This window comes from Haliaeetus albicilla, chromosome 13, assembly GCF_947461875.1.
Source record: "Haliaeetus albicilla chromosome 13, bHalAlb1.1, whole genome shotgun sequence".
NCBI classification, from domain to species: domain Eukaryota; kingdom Metazoa; phylum Chordata; class Aves; order Accipitriformes; family Accipitridae; genus Haliaeetus; species Haliaeetus albicilla.
In genome coordinates this window covers 18,727,367-18,745,314 of record NC_091495.1, presented here as the reverse complement: position 1 = coordinate 18,745,314, position 17,948 = coordinate 18,727,367, and the positions used below count along the sequence as shown (strand labels likewise).

The following is a 17,948-nucleotide window of genomic DNA, read 5'->3' as shown; positions in this document are numbered from 1 at the left end:
CCCTCCCGCGGCGGCGGCAGGTGGGAGGCTCCGCTCTGGCAAGGTGGGGTCGGTGCGCCGCGGGTTTGACGTGTGCGAGTGCACATGGTGCGGCGGGCGGGCGGATAATAAGCGAGTGGGGCCGGGGCGATGCCATTGCTCTGAGTCACGGCGGGTGCGCGGAGCTCCCGCTGGCGGTACCGGGGAGCCGCGGGGCGTAAGACCCGGTTGAGTCACCCCCGCGCCGGGAAAAGGGGCGGCCGGTGGTGGTGGTGGCGTAAAAGAAGAAGGGGGGAGTGGGGGGGGCGGGGGGCGGAGGAGAACCGCTCCGCCTGCAGCCCCCGGGGCCGGGACCGCTCCGCCGGCGGGGCGAGTCTCGCCGGCCAGCGCGGAGAGAGGAACATCGGCGTGCGCGCGCGCGCGCGCTGCCTGCTCTTGCCCGCGCGCCGGGCTCTGCTCCCGCCGTGCCGCCGAGCCCTCCCGTCCCGTCCCATCCCATCCCATCCGCGCTTCGCTGCCGCCGCCGGAGCCCCTTTCATTATTGTTATTTTGTTATTTTTCTTTTTTTCTCTCCTTTTTGTTTTTTAACCTTTTTTCCCCTTTCCCCCCTCCAAAGCCTTTTTTTTTTTTTTTTTTTTCGCCTTCCGCGGCGAGCATTGGGAGGGCAAAGGGAAGAGCCGAAGAGGTCGGAAGGGAGAAGGGGGCGGGGAGACGGCGAGGGAGCGGCGGGTGTCGGTGCGGGAAGGCGGGGACGCGGCTCCCCCGGCCCGGCCTCGGACCATGTACCAGGACTACCCCGGGAACTTCGACACCTCCTCCAGAGGCAGCAGCGGCTCCCCGGGACATCCCGAGACCTACTCCAGCGGCGCAGCCCAGCAGGTAGGGCCGGGCGCTGCCCTTCTGCCCCCGCTCCCTCCGGGGGCTGCTGCCAGTCCTCCCGGCGCGGGAGTTCACCGCCACGCCCGGGGAGCGGCGCTTCCTCCGCGGTGAAGGCGCGGGCGCCCGGCGGAGAGGCGCCGTCCGCGGGGGCGCAGGCAGTGCCGGGGAGCGGGCTACCTGCGTCCGCCGTGCCGTCCCGTCCCGTCCCGCCGCTCCCGGCGGGTCGCGGCCGCTTTCTTTCCCTCCCTGCCCGCCCGCCCCGGAGCGAGTGCCGCGACCCTTCCGGGCGGGACGGTCAGCGGAGTTCCCCTCCGGTCGGGGCCGCGGGTGCCCATCCGGGGCCGGGGGTGTCGTGGGAGGCAGCCGCCTGCCCCGAGCAGGGAGGTGCGGTAAGGAAGCGCCCGGCGGGCTGCCTCCGCCGCCCCGGCCGCAGGTAGAGCGGGGCCCGCGCATGTCGGTAGAGGGGGCTGGCCGCCGCGGCCAGCTCGGAAATCAAAGGGCTCCTCCGGGCAACTCCTCTCCGAGGCCGGTAACGCGAACACACGGCCGTATCTGACTCTTCCTCCTTCCTGCTTTTGTTCTCCTCGGAGCTTCTCTGTCCCTCCGTTCACCGCCCCTTCCCGGGCACTGTCCTGGGCTCGCTCGCCCCAGCCGGGGAGCCTTCCCTGGGACTTCGGGAGGTGCCGCTCGAGTTACTTCCCAGGCGCTACCGCAGCCGCCGTAAAACACGCAGGGGGTGGCCGAAGTGGGCTCTAGCTTTTTCAAGCGTCTAAAGTGGTCTCCCCGCTTCTCGCCCCCCTCCCCGCCCCCCAAACTTCGGCTCCGCGGCGGTTACGCTATTTTTGCCTTTCCCACCGGTGAGACCAAAAGGCCGGCGGCGTGCAGCTCCGCTCTGCCCGGCTGCTCCTTCTCTTTACCGGCAGCCGCCGGCCGCTCTCCGGTTGGTGATGGCTTTTTCCCGGGGGGGGGGGGCGGGGAAGTTTCGAGGGGAGCGGCCGAAACGCTCCCTGCGCCCGCCGGCCTGGGTCCCCCCTGCAAGCTCCCGCTGCTTGGGCGGCCCTTGAAGAATGGGAGATATTTCCTGTGGAAGCGACGTGAATTCACGGACCTAAAAGCCTAGTCGGGTGGTTTGGTTTTTTTCCTTTATATTTTCTTAAGAAAACCTCTTGGAATGGCTTATATACCTACATCGACTAAATCCACCGCTTCTGGGGAAGGCATTACACAATCGGGCCAGTTATACAAACCTGGGTTATTTCATAACTTGTTTACATCAGCTTGCCCGGCCTCACTCTTTTTTTTGCTTTTTCAAAGTTGGGCTCCCCCCCCTTCTCACAATATTAATATTTCTTGTGTGGCTTGTATGAGCGAACTGGCAGCGTAAGCACATTGCTGTCTTCGCATCAAGAAGTCATAGGATCATTAAAAAAAAAAAAAAAAGTCCAGTCTCAAACTTTGCCAACAGTACCAGCCTGTGACATTCCTCACATTAAAGAAGTTTTACCAGAAATGACTCGCCGCCTCTCCCCGCCTGCTCCAAACGCATCTCACTGGTGCCCTCTGCGGGCTGCGGACCGAGATTTCCAGGGATTGTAGCTCGACTCTGGCTTATTCCCTGTTTTACAGTAAATGACAGGACGAGGTGGGGGAGCCGGAAGGGGGGCTGAGAGGCTGAAAACGCCCGGCAAGCTGCAAATCCTTCGCTCTGCCTTTCCTCCTCTGATTCAGCAACTGTGCTGGATTCAAGCACTTGCTGCAGGAGGTTGTGAAACTCCAGTGCAGCTTAATACTTGAGCTATCGAGGTCTGACTGATAGCTGGGTTTTCCCCTTTTTATTTTCTGGGCCTGCACGTCTTCCCCAGGCAGCTGGTGTGCGTGGCGTTTGATATGGGGGCCAGAGCCCAGTTTCTAGGGTTACTATCTGAAACGGGGCTTTAAGCAGGATGCCGGCTTAGCAAGAACATAAATGTTTTCTTTAAGAATCCGGGAGATTTCTCAAGGCCTCGTGCGTCGTCTTTCCCTTGATCCTTACAGATGTTGTAGATTAGGATGAAATGTAAGTGTTGCCTTTACCCTAGCAGTCAGGCTGTTCTGCTGATTCTGGTCTGCAGAGTTTTATCGTTACAGAAAATACACATTGTAGAAATTTTTTCTTTAGTCTGTTTTTTTCCCAAAGAAAGAAAAGATGCATCAGTCACATGCTTAAGTGGAAACTGTGTCTCTGAGCCAAAACTTTGATGCTTTTTAATTCTTTTTCCCATACAACACAGCACTGGAACATTTTTCTTTTAAGTTGCGTGCCATGCTATTTTCCTAATCGCTGACTTGCCATGTGGTAAACATAGACTTTAATGGGAAGAGTTTGTGTACTCTTTCAGACTGTTTGACTTCCCCCTCAGATATACCAGCACTGCGTCCAGTTTTCCTTTGAGGAGATGTTTGACATGGGAGAGCCATCAGGGGCCTTGTATTTTTTACAGGATATATCCTGTACATCCTATATTTGCTAAGTGAGTAGTTGTTAAAGGTCCTCTGGGCGTTTTTTTGGTGGTTTTGTTGTTGGGTTTGGGGTTTTTTTCCATGGCCATTGTACCTGTTTCTAGACCAGTTTCTGGTGCTGCTCAGTGCTTGCAGTTACAGATGTAAGCGAAGGTCCGGAGGGGAGCAGAGTCGCAATGGGATGTGGTATAGAAACTCCTTGTTAAGATGGAGAAGGGAACCACGGAGCCAAAGCCTAAAATGTTCCCATGCTGCCCTTGCTCCTAAGTTGTGACCTGCTAACGTAGCTTGTCCCTGCCCACGGTAGGATATGCTGGAGTCTCCCTCGGCTATAGATCGGGGGAGGCTCCCATCCAACTCCATATTTTTAAGGCAGAGCAGAGACTGACCTCAGTTCTTGGCACTCTTAATAACAGGACTCTTTCTGTTTGCTGTTTAGTTGTTGGGGTTTTTTAATGCTACCTTCATCTGTGTGTTGCTTGGGTCAGGAGGAGAGCACTGGCTTCGTGGTTGAGCGCGTGCTGCATGTGTAGCCCTGCAGTCTGGCTATCACCACATCTTTTCTGTAGCACTGTGAATTCCTCGTAGATAAGGAGAACTGAGAGCTGGCAGACAGTTGCCTCCAGGAGCCTCTCCCAGGTCAGGAGAGGAGAGCTGTGGGTGTCCTGGGCGAAGAAATGGCAGGAGCAGGTCTGGAAGGAGGAGAAATGGGGAGGTGGGTGAGGGCGGGCGGTGCTGGCAGGGGGATTGAAGCTCTCTGAGGTGAGGAGGAACGAGGAGACCAAAGCTGGGGCTGCAGTTTGGGGAAAGATCTGGAGCTCCAAGGTGAGGAGGCTCGTGCTCAAAGGGGCTGTGCAGGGGAGGTGGCAGAGAATTCAGGGCCTGCCACTGAAACCAGCAGTGTCCCAGGGGTCAGAGCTATGGCCACCTGGCAGAGCGTGGGGGGCCAGCAGCGGCACAGCAAAGCTGATCCAGTGCAGTGTCCTAGCAGGGAAAGCGAGATATGTGGGGAAAGCCTGACCAGTCAGGAAGCAATGCTTGTAAAACCCAGTGGTAGCCTGAGCACCCTGTATTTGAAGATGCAGCCTGTCACAGCAGCACATCCCTTAATTAGTTATCTAGGAAAAATACTGCCTTTGGAAAACACAGAATACAGGTTTTGGAGATTTTTTTAATGATATTTTGAGGGATTAGAAAGGAAGCTGGTGACAGATGGAGCACAGCACAGACAGGGACTGCAGTCTGACTGGTCTCTTCCCTGGGTCTGCAAGCAAGCACCGTGGAGCTGCTGAGGGATGTGGCTGAACTGAGTAGCTCCCCTTCACTGTCCAGGAGACCTCCACTAGTGTTAGAGGGGGGTCCTAGGTTGAATGCAGGAGTGATTGCAAGTGGAGTAGTCTCTTTATCAATAACAGGGAGGCTGATCTTTGTGTCAGACAGTTGTATCTTATGTGGCTGATTTAGTGGTGGATCTGACTCTCCTGACCTCAGACGGGAATTTTTAGCAGTTCGTTGGGTGTCTGAAGGTGGAGGCTGCAGTAAGGTGGCACTTTGCATAGCAAAGTGTCATCAAAAGATCTCAAAGTTTTGCAGCCATAGCTTTCTAGTGTCCCTGCAAAGAAGACAGGACTCTTTCTTCTCTGCTTTTTGGGTACAGGAGGGGTGGTGGCACACGTTGGTAAAGGTCACGGTAGAAGCCACTTATGGAGCTGGAAGCAGAACTTGCATCCCTTGACTTGGGCACTTGTGGTTCAACTAGTCTCGCACTTCCTCCCTTCTGTGAGGTTAAGGTCCCTTTTTGTTACGGTCGTGGAGGCACCAAGGCATCCTCTCCTGTGCCATGCGGTCACAGCCTACACCAGGCAGAGCAAAGAAGGGGATTTGCGCCCGTAAGTTCCTCTGTAGTATTGACAGTTTGCAGCTCTGGGCCTCTGTAGTTACTTGGGAGACATCACAGAGATGGCATACACTCTGAAATGTGGCGTGTGCTGAGGCTGTGTTGGACTCAAGCTCCAGGGGCATCTCTGAGGTTCTGGCAAGGCTTTTGCCAAAGTCTTGGTGCCAGTGTCATCCTGTCTGTGTAATTCCTCCACCTGCTTAATTTGATTCACTCCTTCCTTCTCTTGTCCTTTCTTGCTAGATTTTTGAGCTGTCCAAAGCTGTAAGTCAGCATTTGTCGGTATTCACACTGTATCTCCTGGTCTCCAGGCATTGGCAGCTGGACTTCTTATGGCTAATACTGGTCTGAAATGCTGTAGCTATCAGAATGTGAAATACTATTTGCAGTAGCCTTGGTTTAACAAAGCACCTAAGGTGCTTGATTAGGCACACCCAGAAAAGGAAATCTGTATTGAAGTGCAGTCCCTTATCTGGGACGCTTACCTCAGCTGAGGTCAGGCTGATGCAAGGGCTCTCGCTTCTCTGGGAAGCTAGTTTGTTGACCCAAGAATAAGCATTTTTCATGGGATCATTTCAAGGCTTACAAATCAGTGGTAGTGATGGCTGCTGGTCCTACAAGCCCTGTTCCTTGCACAGTGATTGCTGGAGCAAGGCATGTCTGTCTGTAAAACCAAGTCTAACCATCGAAAGTCTCCTGAAGGAGCTCAGCATAGACAAAAGCATTCTTTCTCCCCTGCTTCCCCCTCCGGGGACAAGTGATTGTTTTCCTTGCAGTTTAGTGCCAGCATATTATCCAAATGGATTTACCTCTGTCTGAAACAAGGTGTACATGTATTTTGGAGGAGATCATTACCTGCTGCCTTGGTTTTACTGCTGCCTTGTTTTGTCTAGACAGTGCAGAGAGCTGCAGGGAACTTGTCCGATCTGAATCCTAAGACCTATTTTATAGGCTGCTATTAAAATACATATCCTCTCACGTAACCATCCTGTGGCCGGGTTTCTCACCCTGTGTGTGCAGTGAGCGCAGAACCACTGAACGAGAAGCAAGCTGCTGTTCTTTGCTGTACCAAACCCTATGCGGACCGAGTCCAAATTTCAGGGGAATCCTTTGGTAGAAGAAGGCTTTGCTCTGCTTGGTAATGGCATTTCAGAACTTAAGTTTCTCTTCCTTTTCTTTGGACTGGCAGAGAAGTGTTTTTCTAGAAACTCCTTAATTCCCCTTTCACTCCACGCCGGAAGGAGCGGTGGGCACAGGTGGGAGGTGGTGGCAATGGGAGGGGACACTGGTGTAGGGGATGCTGAAGAGGCACGGGGGGTGGGGGGTGGGGGGGGTGGGGATGAGAAAGGGGGCTGGGAGAGGGCAGGTCTGCTCTGGAGGGGAAGCCCCTGAGTCCAGCGCCTTCCTCGGCAGGCTGCGGCGGACAGGGGCAGCCTGGGGTGCTTCAGAGGCACTGGCAGCCCATGCCTTTGCTTTGGGTGCTGCTTTGATCCTCACTGGTGCTGCTGCTGAGGGCCTAGCTGATTTCCGAGTAACCACTTATGTTCTGCTTTCATTTATGTTTTCTCCTCTTCTCTCTCTCCCTTTTCTCCCTTGCCTTTTCTCCTAGAAATTTCGAGTAGATATGCCAGGATCAGGCAGTGCTTTCATCCCTACAATCAACGCCATCACAACTAGCCAAGACCTGCAGTGGATGGTCCAGCCCACTGTCATCACCTCCATGTCAAGCCCTTACTCTCGCTCACACCCCTACAGCCACCCCCTGCCCCCACTGTCATCAGTGGCTGGGCACACGGCCCTTCAGCGACCTGGTGTGATCAAAACCATTGGAACCACAGTGGGCCGGAGACGAAGAGACGAGCAGGTAACCGTGGTGGGGAGAGTGGCTGGGTGTGCCTCGAAAGCAGGCGTACAGAGATTTCCCCCCGCTGCCATCTCTCGGGATCTCCTGACCCCATGGGGGAGCATTGAGGTCTGTCCCCTGCGCTGTACAGGTGCTGGGATTTCTCAGGGTGACATAGGGTGTAGGCTGGCAGGTGATTTTTATTGCTGCTTCCTCATCGTATGGCAAGACTTACCCAGTCTCCATCAAACACTTCGCATTACTGGGCCACATTGCGGCTTGGTTTCAAAAGCAAGTGAAACTCTGAAGTTGAGCCCTGGGTTTCAGTTTGAGTGTCTCTGCTGCTCCAGGCAGAAGGGAACCTCTGAGCAAGCAGAGGAGCTTTCACGTAGGTCCTTTCCAATCTGACACCCAAATCACATCAGCTGGTGTTTTATATCTGCTCTGTGGTAGCGAGTGCTGCTCCAGTCTCACTTTTGGGTGATACCACCAGTACCAGCCAGCATCGTGCAGGGAGGAGCAGCTTCCCTAGAGCACCTTGATTCTAGTAGCAAGAGCCTTCTGGATGTCTGGTGTCTAAATCCACCTTTCCACTACAAACATGCAATTGCTTGATCTCTTTACAGCAGTGAGGTGGGGATCTCGTAAGCAAAGATTTTTCTGCTCCCAACCCAGTGGCATTTTCATAGCTGGGATGGGGTGGCTTGTACCACTGTTGCCCTGTGCTCAGCCTCCTGATGGGATTATTGAGCCAGACCCCTGGATCCTGTGCTGGGGCAGGGCAGTAGACTAGATGCAGGCATCTCATCTTCTGGAAATCCTTTCAGCCCTGTCAGTCTCTTCTTAGTAAGATACAGCCTTCTCCAGGGCTGTCTGGTGAATAGCTATCCACAGTGCTAGGCTGACTTTTTAAAAAAAAAAAAAAAAAAAAATCTGAACAATCTAGATCTGCCTGAGCTGTTCCCAAGCAGCAGTTGTGGGGGTCACTGCAAAGCAGTGTAATGAGATGCACTGCGCACCCTCAGTACACAAGCACATGCTATTGCATGAAATCTGTTTCTAATAAGACTCACCAGCTCCACTTTTACTTCCACGTCATCTGTTTTGATTCACAGTCTGATTATTTTATGTGGAGTTGCTGTCTGCTTTAGACCTAAGAGGCAGGGAAGGGGTTAAAATCACTTGTCCTGAGTGAGCCACACCTCTGTGCACGGAGCTGGTATGGGCGCACTGAGGACCTGGTTTTGGGAGGAAGGATGGGGCAGCCATGGTGGTTCGGGTATGTGCCAGCCCTTTCCACCAGCCGGAGCTACCTCCCAGTTCCCTGCATGCAGGGCTGGTGTCCAAAGCCAGGGAAGCTCTCATGAGAACTGGGGGAATAATTAGCAACAACTAATTTGTTTGATAAATGCTGCCTCTGTGTTCACAAATTGGCCGTGAAGAGATCGCCATATTCTCCGCTTTATTTGTTGTTCAGAGTTATTTGCTGAAGGATGCCTGCCAAGCAATTCCTGGCCTGTGGCTTGTTTGCAAGCCGTTCATTGTGGGTCATTCAAAGCCAAGTCCTTTTGATTAGACACGTGCTAAGGCAGTTCCCGGGTGCTTTACCGTGGCTTTTTGGCTCAGGTTTCTGCTGTTGGTGCTTTGAACACCACATCGAAGTGCCTTTTTGGAAAACATTGTGTAACGCTTTACAAAAAGGGCCTGTTTTGATGAACATTTCTGCCAGCGAATGCACGTATTGGGCTTGGACAAGGTACAGATAATGCATACAGCAGGGGCACGAAAAGTGCCAAATCCAACCGTTTTCAAACAAATCCAGCAACCGCTGACAGAATACTCCTTTTAAGACCTGGTATAATGTTAAGCACGTCCAGATTAAGGGCTTCAGCCCCATCTATAAGATTTTTGCAAAGCATAGCCTCTGAGACAGATCATTTAAAAATGACTGAAGGCCCTGGGAGGAGAAGTTTTGGTCCTAGCATATTTCAGTGAGGTCTGTGCTTCTAAAGCATGAAAGGGCTCTGGAAAACTGTACGCAGAGGCCCCAAGTCAGTACAGAGTCTGTGTGCATTATGCTTTGCCATGCTGCAGATACTTGTGTGCAAATACATTTTTACCCTGTACATATATGGACTGGAAAGTGAGCAAGCAGACCTGTAGCGGGGAGAGTGGTGCCTGTGGGGGCTCCTTACTGGGGTGAATATGCCAAAGCCCTGCCGGTTGCTGCCCAGCAGGGTGGAGGTATCCCCCACCCCAAGATGGAGTGTTCTGATCTGCTGATGGAAAAGCTTTCAGGCCTAAAACCTGTGTCCTGAAGTCCTAGAAGTGCTTGTGTTGCTCAGTGTGCATCTGGGGGCTCACACTGCATGTAGGTGAAATTGCAGGCATGGACTGGATGACCCCCCACCCCCAAAAAAAGCAGAACTGAGCGAGGGGAGTGCCCAGAGGCTGAAGCAAACTCCCTGAGACTGCAAAGATCAAAATTAAGGAAATAAAGTGAACCAAAACAAACAGAATGAGGTTAGAGTAACACTAAAAAGAAAAGATAGTAAAAGGGTGAATGTCTCATTTGTGATTTTGACAGCCCATGAAGATACTAAAACTGAAAGCTTTTATGAAAAGGTTTTTCTTTCCATTCTTTGCTGGCACTACGTGACATCTGACACCTGTTTTGCAGGGTGCTCATTTCACTTTTGGTTGCAGTCACCAGGCCAAAGCCCCAGCAGCACACACTGGCCCAGTGAGGCCAGAGTGCAGGGCACGAAGTTGGTCTGCAGCGGAGGAAGATGCATGGCCAAGCGTGTGCTGTGAATCCCCACAGCGATGTCTTGGCGCCGGCTTTTGCATGCTGTGTGCTGCAGCAGTGAGCTGGACCGCACTGGCCCTCTTCACGCGCTGCTGTACCAGCTGCCCAGCCTTGGCAGTGGTGCAAGCCTATCTGCCGCTGCTGGGATTTGTAAAACCTCATCCCAAAACCCAAAAGCTAGGCCTGACTTGACCAGATTTTGTGGGCTCCTGCTCACTTCCTCTGGTTTTGCAAGAGTGTCGCTCCATGGGTTTCTATGGAATTGCTCCTGATTTACATCAGTGAGGATGTCAGCTGGCCTCAGGAAGCCCTTGATATCACTGGAGCCTTGCCTGCTGATGCAAGAAACACAGTGCGTTATCTCACTGAGTGCTTGAAAATCTGAGGTCAGATTTTTGGGTGGTATAAATCACTGTTGCTTCAGGGACTTTATGGGAGCTCTGCTGGTTTCCCTGTCTCCCCCTCCACCCCATCCCTGACCTTCAAGCTAAAAACTATCTTTGTGTGGGAAGCAGCAGATATTTTCTTTCAAGAAAGAGGCACTTACAACATCGTGCTCTGGTTTTGCTTAATGTACCACCCAAGTTGTGAAACAATCAGAGCATCTTTTATCTGTTTGGCCTTGGTGCAGATTCACTGTCCTCTTACACAATCTTCCCCCTGCTCCCCGCTCCATCTTCTCCTCACCCTTCTGCTAAGACCCAGTGCAGGAAGAGATACTGTGTGCTTTCATCTTCTGCTGACATCAGTGAAGAGGGGGAGTGCTCAGCATCCTGCTGGATCAGGCCTTTTTCCTTTGCGTTGCGGTTAAATCCTCACAAACTTCAAGGAATGCCTTGCTCAGATCTGATTGTGGGTTTTCTTGGCACTTGCCCACAGCTGTCACCCGAGGAAGAAGAGAAGCGAAGGATCCGGAGAGAGAGGAACAAGCTGGCAGCTGCTAAGTGTCGTAACAGGCGTCGAGAGCTAACAGAAAAACTCCAGGCGGTATGTGCTCTGCATAGATTTCTCCTTCCTTGTCGCCCTCCCTTTGGACCAGCTCAAAGGGCATTGCTCTCCCTCCACTAGCACGTTCGAGGAAGATGCTACAAAACACATGCTGCCTTCCCCTTCCAAGGCCACCCAGTGGCGTTGCTCATACAATAACGGTGGTGAGGGCTCAGGCCTGGAGCTCAGGAGCCTAAATTCCCCTTGCTGACTGCCCAAAATGTCCTAGGACCTCTCTTCCCTTCTAGCCTCCCAACTAGCATTAGTCTCCCTACCTCTGGTCTCCCTCCATAAGTGGAAATAAAGATGCTCTGTGCCTCAAAGGCAAGCTTTAAGGACAAAAGCACCAAAGACAGTAGGATCATCTGAAAGCAGTAGAAAATGAGGCAGATGTTATGTGTACCATCAGAGCTATGTCCTTTAGGCTAACCTTTCTTGGGTGGGGGTAACTGTTTTCCTGCACAAAGGAAGCATTGCAGAGATGTGTGGTCTGTTGCCACAGGGGAAATAACTAGTTAAGCTGGAGAAGGTAGGGATGAGCACAAGAACCATGAGGTGGGTGTCATGGTTTAACCTCAACCAGAAACTAAGCACCACACAGCTACTCGCTCACTTCCCCCCCAACCCGGTGGCATGGGGGAGAGAATCAGAAAAAAAAAAAAAGTAAAACTCATGGGTTGAGATAGGAACGGTTTAATAGAACAGAAAGGAAGAAAGTAATAATGATAATAACAATAATAATAATAAAAGAATTGGAATATACAAAACAAGTGATACACAATGCAATTGCTCACTACTCACTGACCGATGTCCAGTTAGTTCCCGAGCAGTGATTCCCCCACCCCGGCCAGCTCCCCCCACTTTAGTGGGCTTGACATCACACGGTATGGAATACCCCTTTGGCCAGTTTGGGTCAGCTGTCCTGGCTGTGTCCCCTCCCAACTTCTTGTGCCCCTCCAGTCTTCTTGCTGGCTGGACACGGGAAGCTGAAAAATCCTTGACTTAGTCTAAACACTACTTAGCAACAACTGAAAACATCAGTGTGTCATCAACATTATTCTCATACTAAATCCAAAACATAACACTATACCAGCTACTAGAAAGAAAATTAACTCTATCCCAGCTGAAACCAGGACAGTGGGTAAGAGATGAGCTAAAGAGGAGGTAAGGATGGGTTGTGTTGAAAGAGGCTGGAGGGAAGGCTCCAGCGCTCCTGCTCAAGAACCAGCCTGGGCCTGGTTTTATTCGATGATCTTATTAACAAGCACAGCAGTAGCAGTGAAAGTGCACCAGTGAAATGTGTTGCTGACTCAAATTCAGGAGATATTCTCAGTGTAGGGGAGGCAGGACTTCCTATAGGAAGAATTTAAGGATTGTCATGACTAAAGTAATAGAAGGGAGAGGAGTGCAAAGTGAGAGGTCATATCTTGAAGGACTGAGGGCGAGATCTTTGTGAAATGGTGAGCTTCTCATACAGGAAGGTACTAATTGCTCACAGATTGACTATGAGCCATCAGTGTGATGTGCCCATGGGAAATGTAAATGTATTAATACTAGGATCCATCAAGGGATGATCCAGTGGAGATGAAAGTGTTAGTCCTTTGTGCAAGAGTCAGGCAAGTGTAAGACCTAATCTGGAATATGCATTAGAGAAAGAAAATGGAAACAGTTTAGAGATTGCTGTACACTACCTCTGTCTAAGTGAAAAACACAAAAAAATGATGGGAGGAGATCAGAGTCCTCTCTGCTAAGGTGTCTGTCAGGCAGACAGCAAGGGAGAGGAGTGCAGTCACAGGCCAAGACAGAGTGGTAGAAGCTGGCCATGACAAAACTAAGGTGAGTTCATGAGAAGACTATTCATAACCCTCAGGTTGGTGAAGTTTGGGAATAGCTTACTGGTAGACGCATGAAACACAAGATGCTTGGCTGGCGATGACCTGGTGCCTGCTTGGCTCATGAAGAGTCTGGGGTGTATCTGCCCATGCCAGATGGGAACTCGACTTGATGGCCATGTTCCAGGTGAGAAGCAGTTCCAGAGCCTCTGATAATTTAGTCACTCCCCTTTTGTCTGCAGGAAACTGAAGTGCTGGAGGAGGAGAAGTCAGTGCTGCAAAAGGAGATCGCTGAGCTCCAGAAGGAGAAGGAGAAGCTGGAGTTTATGCTGGTGGCTCACAGCCCTGTATGCAAAATCAGCCCTGAGGAACGTCGGAGCCCACCATCCAGCAGCCTCCAGAGCATTCGGACTGGAGCAAGCGGAGCAGTGGTGGTCAAGCAGGAGCCTGTGGAGGAAGAGATCCCATCTTCCTCTTTGGTCCTTGACAAAGCCCAGAGGTCTGTCATTAAGCCTATCAGCATTGCTGGAGGTTTTTATGGGGAGGAGGCACTCAACACTCCCATCGTGGTGACCTCAACACCAGCCATCACTCCTGGCTCCTCCAACTTGGTGTTCACCTACCCCAACGTGTTGGATCAGGAGTCTCCTCTATCACCGTCCGAGTCCTGCTCCAAAGCTCACCGGAGGAGCAGCAGCAGCGGTGACCAGTCATCGGATTCCTTGAACTCTCCCACCTTGCTGGCATTGTAATCCCCCTGCAGCCCTCCATTTTGCCAGTGTGTTACACCCCCCACCTCCAGCACCATGGGGGGACCCCCCTCCATGGGATTAGAGACAGGCACAGGATCGTTCAAGCACAAGGGCAGCAAGAACAAGGATGGGGAAGTGCTGCAGCTCCAGGAAGGAGAGTGAGGACCAACGCCAGCTCCCTGGAGGCATGAAACGGCAAGAGTGGGACTGGTGCACCAGGACTGTTCGGAGAGGGTGATGTTCCCTCTGTAGAGACTGCCTATGGAAACCTCTTCATGGCTGTAGTGGACTTGGGGAGCACTCCTGGCCAGGAATGAAGGCGAGCTGCAGACAGTTGCTAGTTGTCCCTTTCCTTTGTGAATTGATCTGATCAGTTGTGCTCTGTGCTTAGATCATTCTGGTTAGTTGACCTTACAACTTCTCTTTTCCCTCTCTCTCTTTCTGTGCTTATCATTTCCAATGTTGTCGATCCCATGACATTTCATCCAGTTGCTCTGAACTGTAAAGGCTTGTTAGGATATTTCCTCTTGGGACAGACTGTGGGAAACATGCAGGGTGGCCCAGGCAGGAGGGGGATGGCTGGGAGGTCCAGGAGAGGGGGGACCAAGAGGAGCCCAAGGACTTGGCAGCACAGGCAGAACTCTTAACTCTGACCTGGGGCACAGAGACAGCGAACAGAGGCAGCAGGAGGCTCATGTGGAAGCCTTTCTTTTTTAAAATGTAGATACATTTATCCCCTTGGGCTCCTCAAAAAACAAGTTAGCATCTCAGGGCCAAAGTGGCATCAGAAAAGCTGCTGGGCTGGCACTTACCAGTGTCTTTGGCAGGGTTTTACCCCAGTTTGGTGGATATCAAATCTGCTGCTTGTTTACTTTTCCTGGATTGCCCGCTGTGTAGGGAGTGTTACGTCTTCCTCCCCATTGGGGCTCCTGACTCAGAGGCTGATCTCTTCCTGTTAGTTAATCCTCCCCTCCCCTTGGCCATATTTGCAGAACTTGTTACCGAAAAAGAGGTGGCACCACGTGCCTGTAAATCTAGGATGGAGACTGGCAGTGGGTAAGGAGGTGAAACTAGCTGGCTGTACCCTTGCTGACTTTTTCATTATTGGGAAACAAAGCAGTGCACATCCATCAGCTGATACTAGCAGGTGTTGTTTGCTCAGAGATTCCAAATTTCGGAGGCTGGGGGGAAGGCAATGATCCAACCTCCAGCACAGGACAGGCCACAGGGTTCTTCTGACCAGGCAAGAATGGCATGGTTGAAGTGATGACCTGTTTGAACCAGAACAGAGCTTCGGATAACCTCTGGTTATCAATGACAAATTGACAGCAGAGGAAAATCGATTACCATTATTTGCACCTCGGTCTTTGGCCTCTGGTTTTTTTTGCATTGTAATTGATCTAGGTTTTTTGAGGTTGATTGGCCTGAAGACAAAAAACAAATTGGAGGACTTTTTCCCTAGCCCTGGGTCCTTGTCTTCTCCAACCTGTGGGCTTGGCTGCTACTATTAAGTGCTTACAGAGGGCACAAGCTCTCCAGCGCTGATGTTCACTACTGAAAACAGTAATGTGTGTAACCTATTCCCACTTGGAGCCAAGCTCAATTCCTGTTGATGTCAAGGCACTGACAAACCATGACCATGTGCGCACTAGGATTGCCCAGCTTGCCAGCTAAGCCACTTAGGGAACAACTCTTTGGTCCTGCCTGTTGAAGCTGCGGTGGCAGCTATTTATTTTGTTGTGAGATTTTCTTATTCTTTTTTATAGATATATTTTTTTTTTAATCAACTGAAACCAGGGTATTTCTTGGTCAGGCTGGACCTGGAGAAATGCTATATACGATTATAGGGCCACTCCTGTGAGATGCTAAACTGCAGTCCCCTCCAACTCCACTGGGAATGAATAGGGTTCAGTCTTGTGGAACTGGACCTTTACTCAGCAGGGCTGACTTCCCTCAAACCCTGGCCACTGCCCATTCCTTGAGTCATTTCAAAGTGACACTACTTTAGCTCTAAAGGTAGGCTTTGCTTTTTTATTATTACTATTATTTTTAAACCCAAGTATTTACCAAACCTGCCAGAAATAGAAAGATACAAGTGATCTTTTGCATTGTAAAGCTGATTGTGATTCAGGCTTTTACTTTATTGCTTTAACACTTCCATCTTTATACCAGTTCTAGAGGTTTCAAATTAAGCTTACACAATAAGTAAAATTGATAAAGGAGTTCTCTTGTCCTTACATGAACATCAAAACTTTCTTTTTAATAAAGTAGACCTTAAGCTTCCTGTAGTTAGCACAGAGGATCCTGTTTTCATAGGATTTTATGTAGATTATATCACTTCAGGTGATACTGCTGCTTCTCTAAGTGTCTCCATTTTGCCAGATGCTTGTTTGGGGCAGTCTGGATGGAGAATCTAAAACTGTTCAATAAAATGTCTCTGCGTGTCATTTCCACCCATTTTTGAGCAAAAATGCAACTTTGGCAAATGGTGAAACCTAAAGCAATGCAGCTACTTTTGAGGGCAGCTGAGACCAGGATCCATGTCTCCTGGGAGATCAGGAGCATTCCTGCTAGGGGTTTCAGGAAGTCGGGTGCCTCCTTAAACCCCGCTAAGCCTAACTGCTAGTGGAACAACAGAAAACTACTTTTGCTTACTGAATTGTTGCCAAAAGGAGCTGCACCTGGCCGTTGCCCACTGCCTTGTCATTGACCTTCTCAGAGACAGAAGGATCCTCTTTTCTGTCCTGTGATACTGACGGGAGCCATGTGAAACTACCCAGAAAAGAGGATTATATTCTACTATATGGAAAAAGCCCTGAATACCTTGTGCCTGCCTGTTTTGTCCCTCAAATCTCTCAGAGGATGTCTGTGTTGGGATCACTGGTCTCCTGCCTTCTCTATTTTGTGGATCAGCCTTACTTTTGTTTAGTTTCTGGCAGCCAGGTACAACTTGAGCTCTGCTGCTGTTTCAGTCTGGCCCTGCATTCTTCTTTTCAGGTTTACTGGTGTGCTTTTTGGGAATTGATTGTCTTCCCCATCCCCAAAATGGTATTTTCCATGACTATCTTTCCTGCTGATTCCTAAATGTAGTTACTGTGTGTTCTGCAGGTAATGGTGATGTGGGAGCTGTTATAACTAGTGTCTGACCACGAGTTTTGTCAGTTTTGTTTTTTTTTTTTTTGAAAAAAGCCCAGGGAATTTCAGCTGGTATTGGGTCAACCCCCTAGGGACTGGCCCAACAAAGCCTCCAATAACATCTTAAATTAATCAATGGCAAGCTGGGAGGAGCAGTAGCAGCTGCATTGAAGGAAACATTCAGCTTACAGGTGATGTTTGCCATTCCAGTTTTGCCCTCATTCCTCCTTCCCAGTTGTGGCATTGCCTTCATCCATTCCTTTCTCATAGGTGTGGAGACTGGGTAAGTCTCAAACTGCTTATGGTGTGATAGGATTTGGGACCAACATGCTGGGGACAATAGCTCTCTGTTGTGTTTTTATAATTATTATTTAAATGACCTATTTGGTTCATCTGAACCTTTAGTTTTGCTTCTTACTGTATGCAGGATCCACCTGGCCTTCATCCTAAATGAAAAGAAAAAACAAAATGAAAACAAACCTAAGACATCCCCCTCCTCCCTGGTATCTTCTTATTTATTGGCAGGCAGCCGTCTTGTGCCTGTTCCAGCAGATCTGCCTGCCATTAATTTAACATCCTCCCAACTCACATTCCTGGTGTTTGGTTGTTGCTTCTTTCTTTTTTTTCTTTTTGTTGTTGTTGTGGGTTTTTTTTTTCATTCTAAAACAGACTTCTGAAATGTAAGAAATCTTATTATTATGACACTTAGAAGTTCATTTTCATTAGGAAGGCCAAACATTTTAAGAGGTGGGGGGAACAATCTACATTTTATTTCTTATTTATTTATCATGTTTACATCTTTTTTTTCTGTTCAAGACTTGGATATAATAAAGAAAGCATTAAAAATACTCCAATCTTTTTTTAGGCTAATAATTTTTTTTCAGTTCTTTAAATAAAAGATTCTGGGGTTTGTTGTTGTCTGTATAAAATGTAAAAAGAGATGTGTTTCTAAAGATGCATTATCATTCCTCTGTGAACAGTAGGTGGAGTTGAGGACGAATCTCAGAATACAAGATAATAATAAAATCCCATCCTGTTTTACTTAATTGTTCCCCTCCTATCCTGTATGATTAAAGGGTTATTCCACTTTCTTGTTTGTGGTTACTTGATATTAAAACCATATTAAAATGTGTAGAAAATAGGTATCCAATTGTTTTTGCTCAGTGAGAGGATAAACTGTTGTATATATCTTGATATACTGTGTAGTTCAAAGTAACATCAATAAGGGATAGTGCATCTTTATTAGAGCGATAAGTTACTAGTGTCACTAAAGTCTACTTTAAGATTCTCAGATACAGAAAGGGCCTGATTCTGATTCCACTCTCCTGGGAGCAAA

General features: G+C 49.9%; 1 protein-coding gene across 1 annotated transcript; it reads left to right on the top strand.

Moving 5' to 3' along the window:
• Window positions 1-373: 373 nt before the first annotated feature.
• FOSL2 (FOS like 2, AP-1 transcription factor subunit) lies at window positions 374-17,702 on the top strand. Its single transcript, XM_069800334.1, has 4 exons — window positions 374-858; window positions 6,864-7,118; window positions 10,786-10,893; window positions 12,968-17,702. The coding sequence occupies exons 1-4, from the start codon at window positions 760-762 to the stop codon at window positions 13,475-13,477; spliced, it is 972 nt and encodes a 323-aa protein (XP_069656435.1). The 5' UTR covers window positions 374-759; the 3' UTR covers window positions 13,478-17,702.
• The last annotated feature ends 246 nt before the right edge of the window (window positions 17,703-17,948 follow it).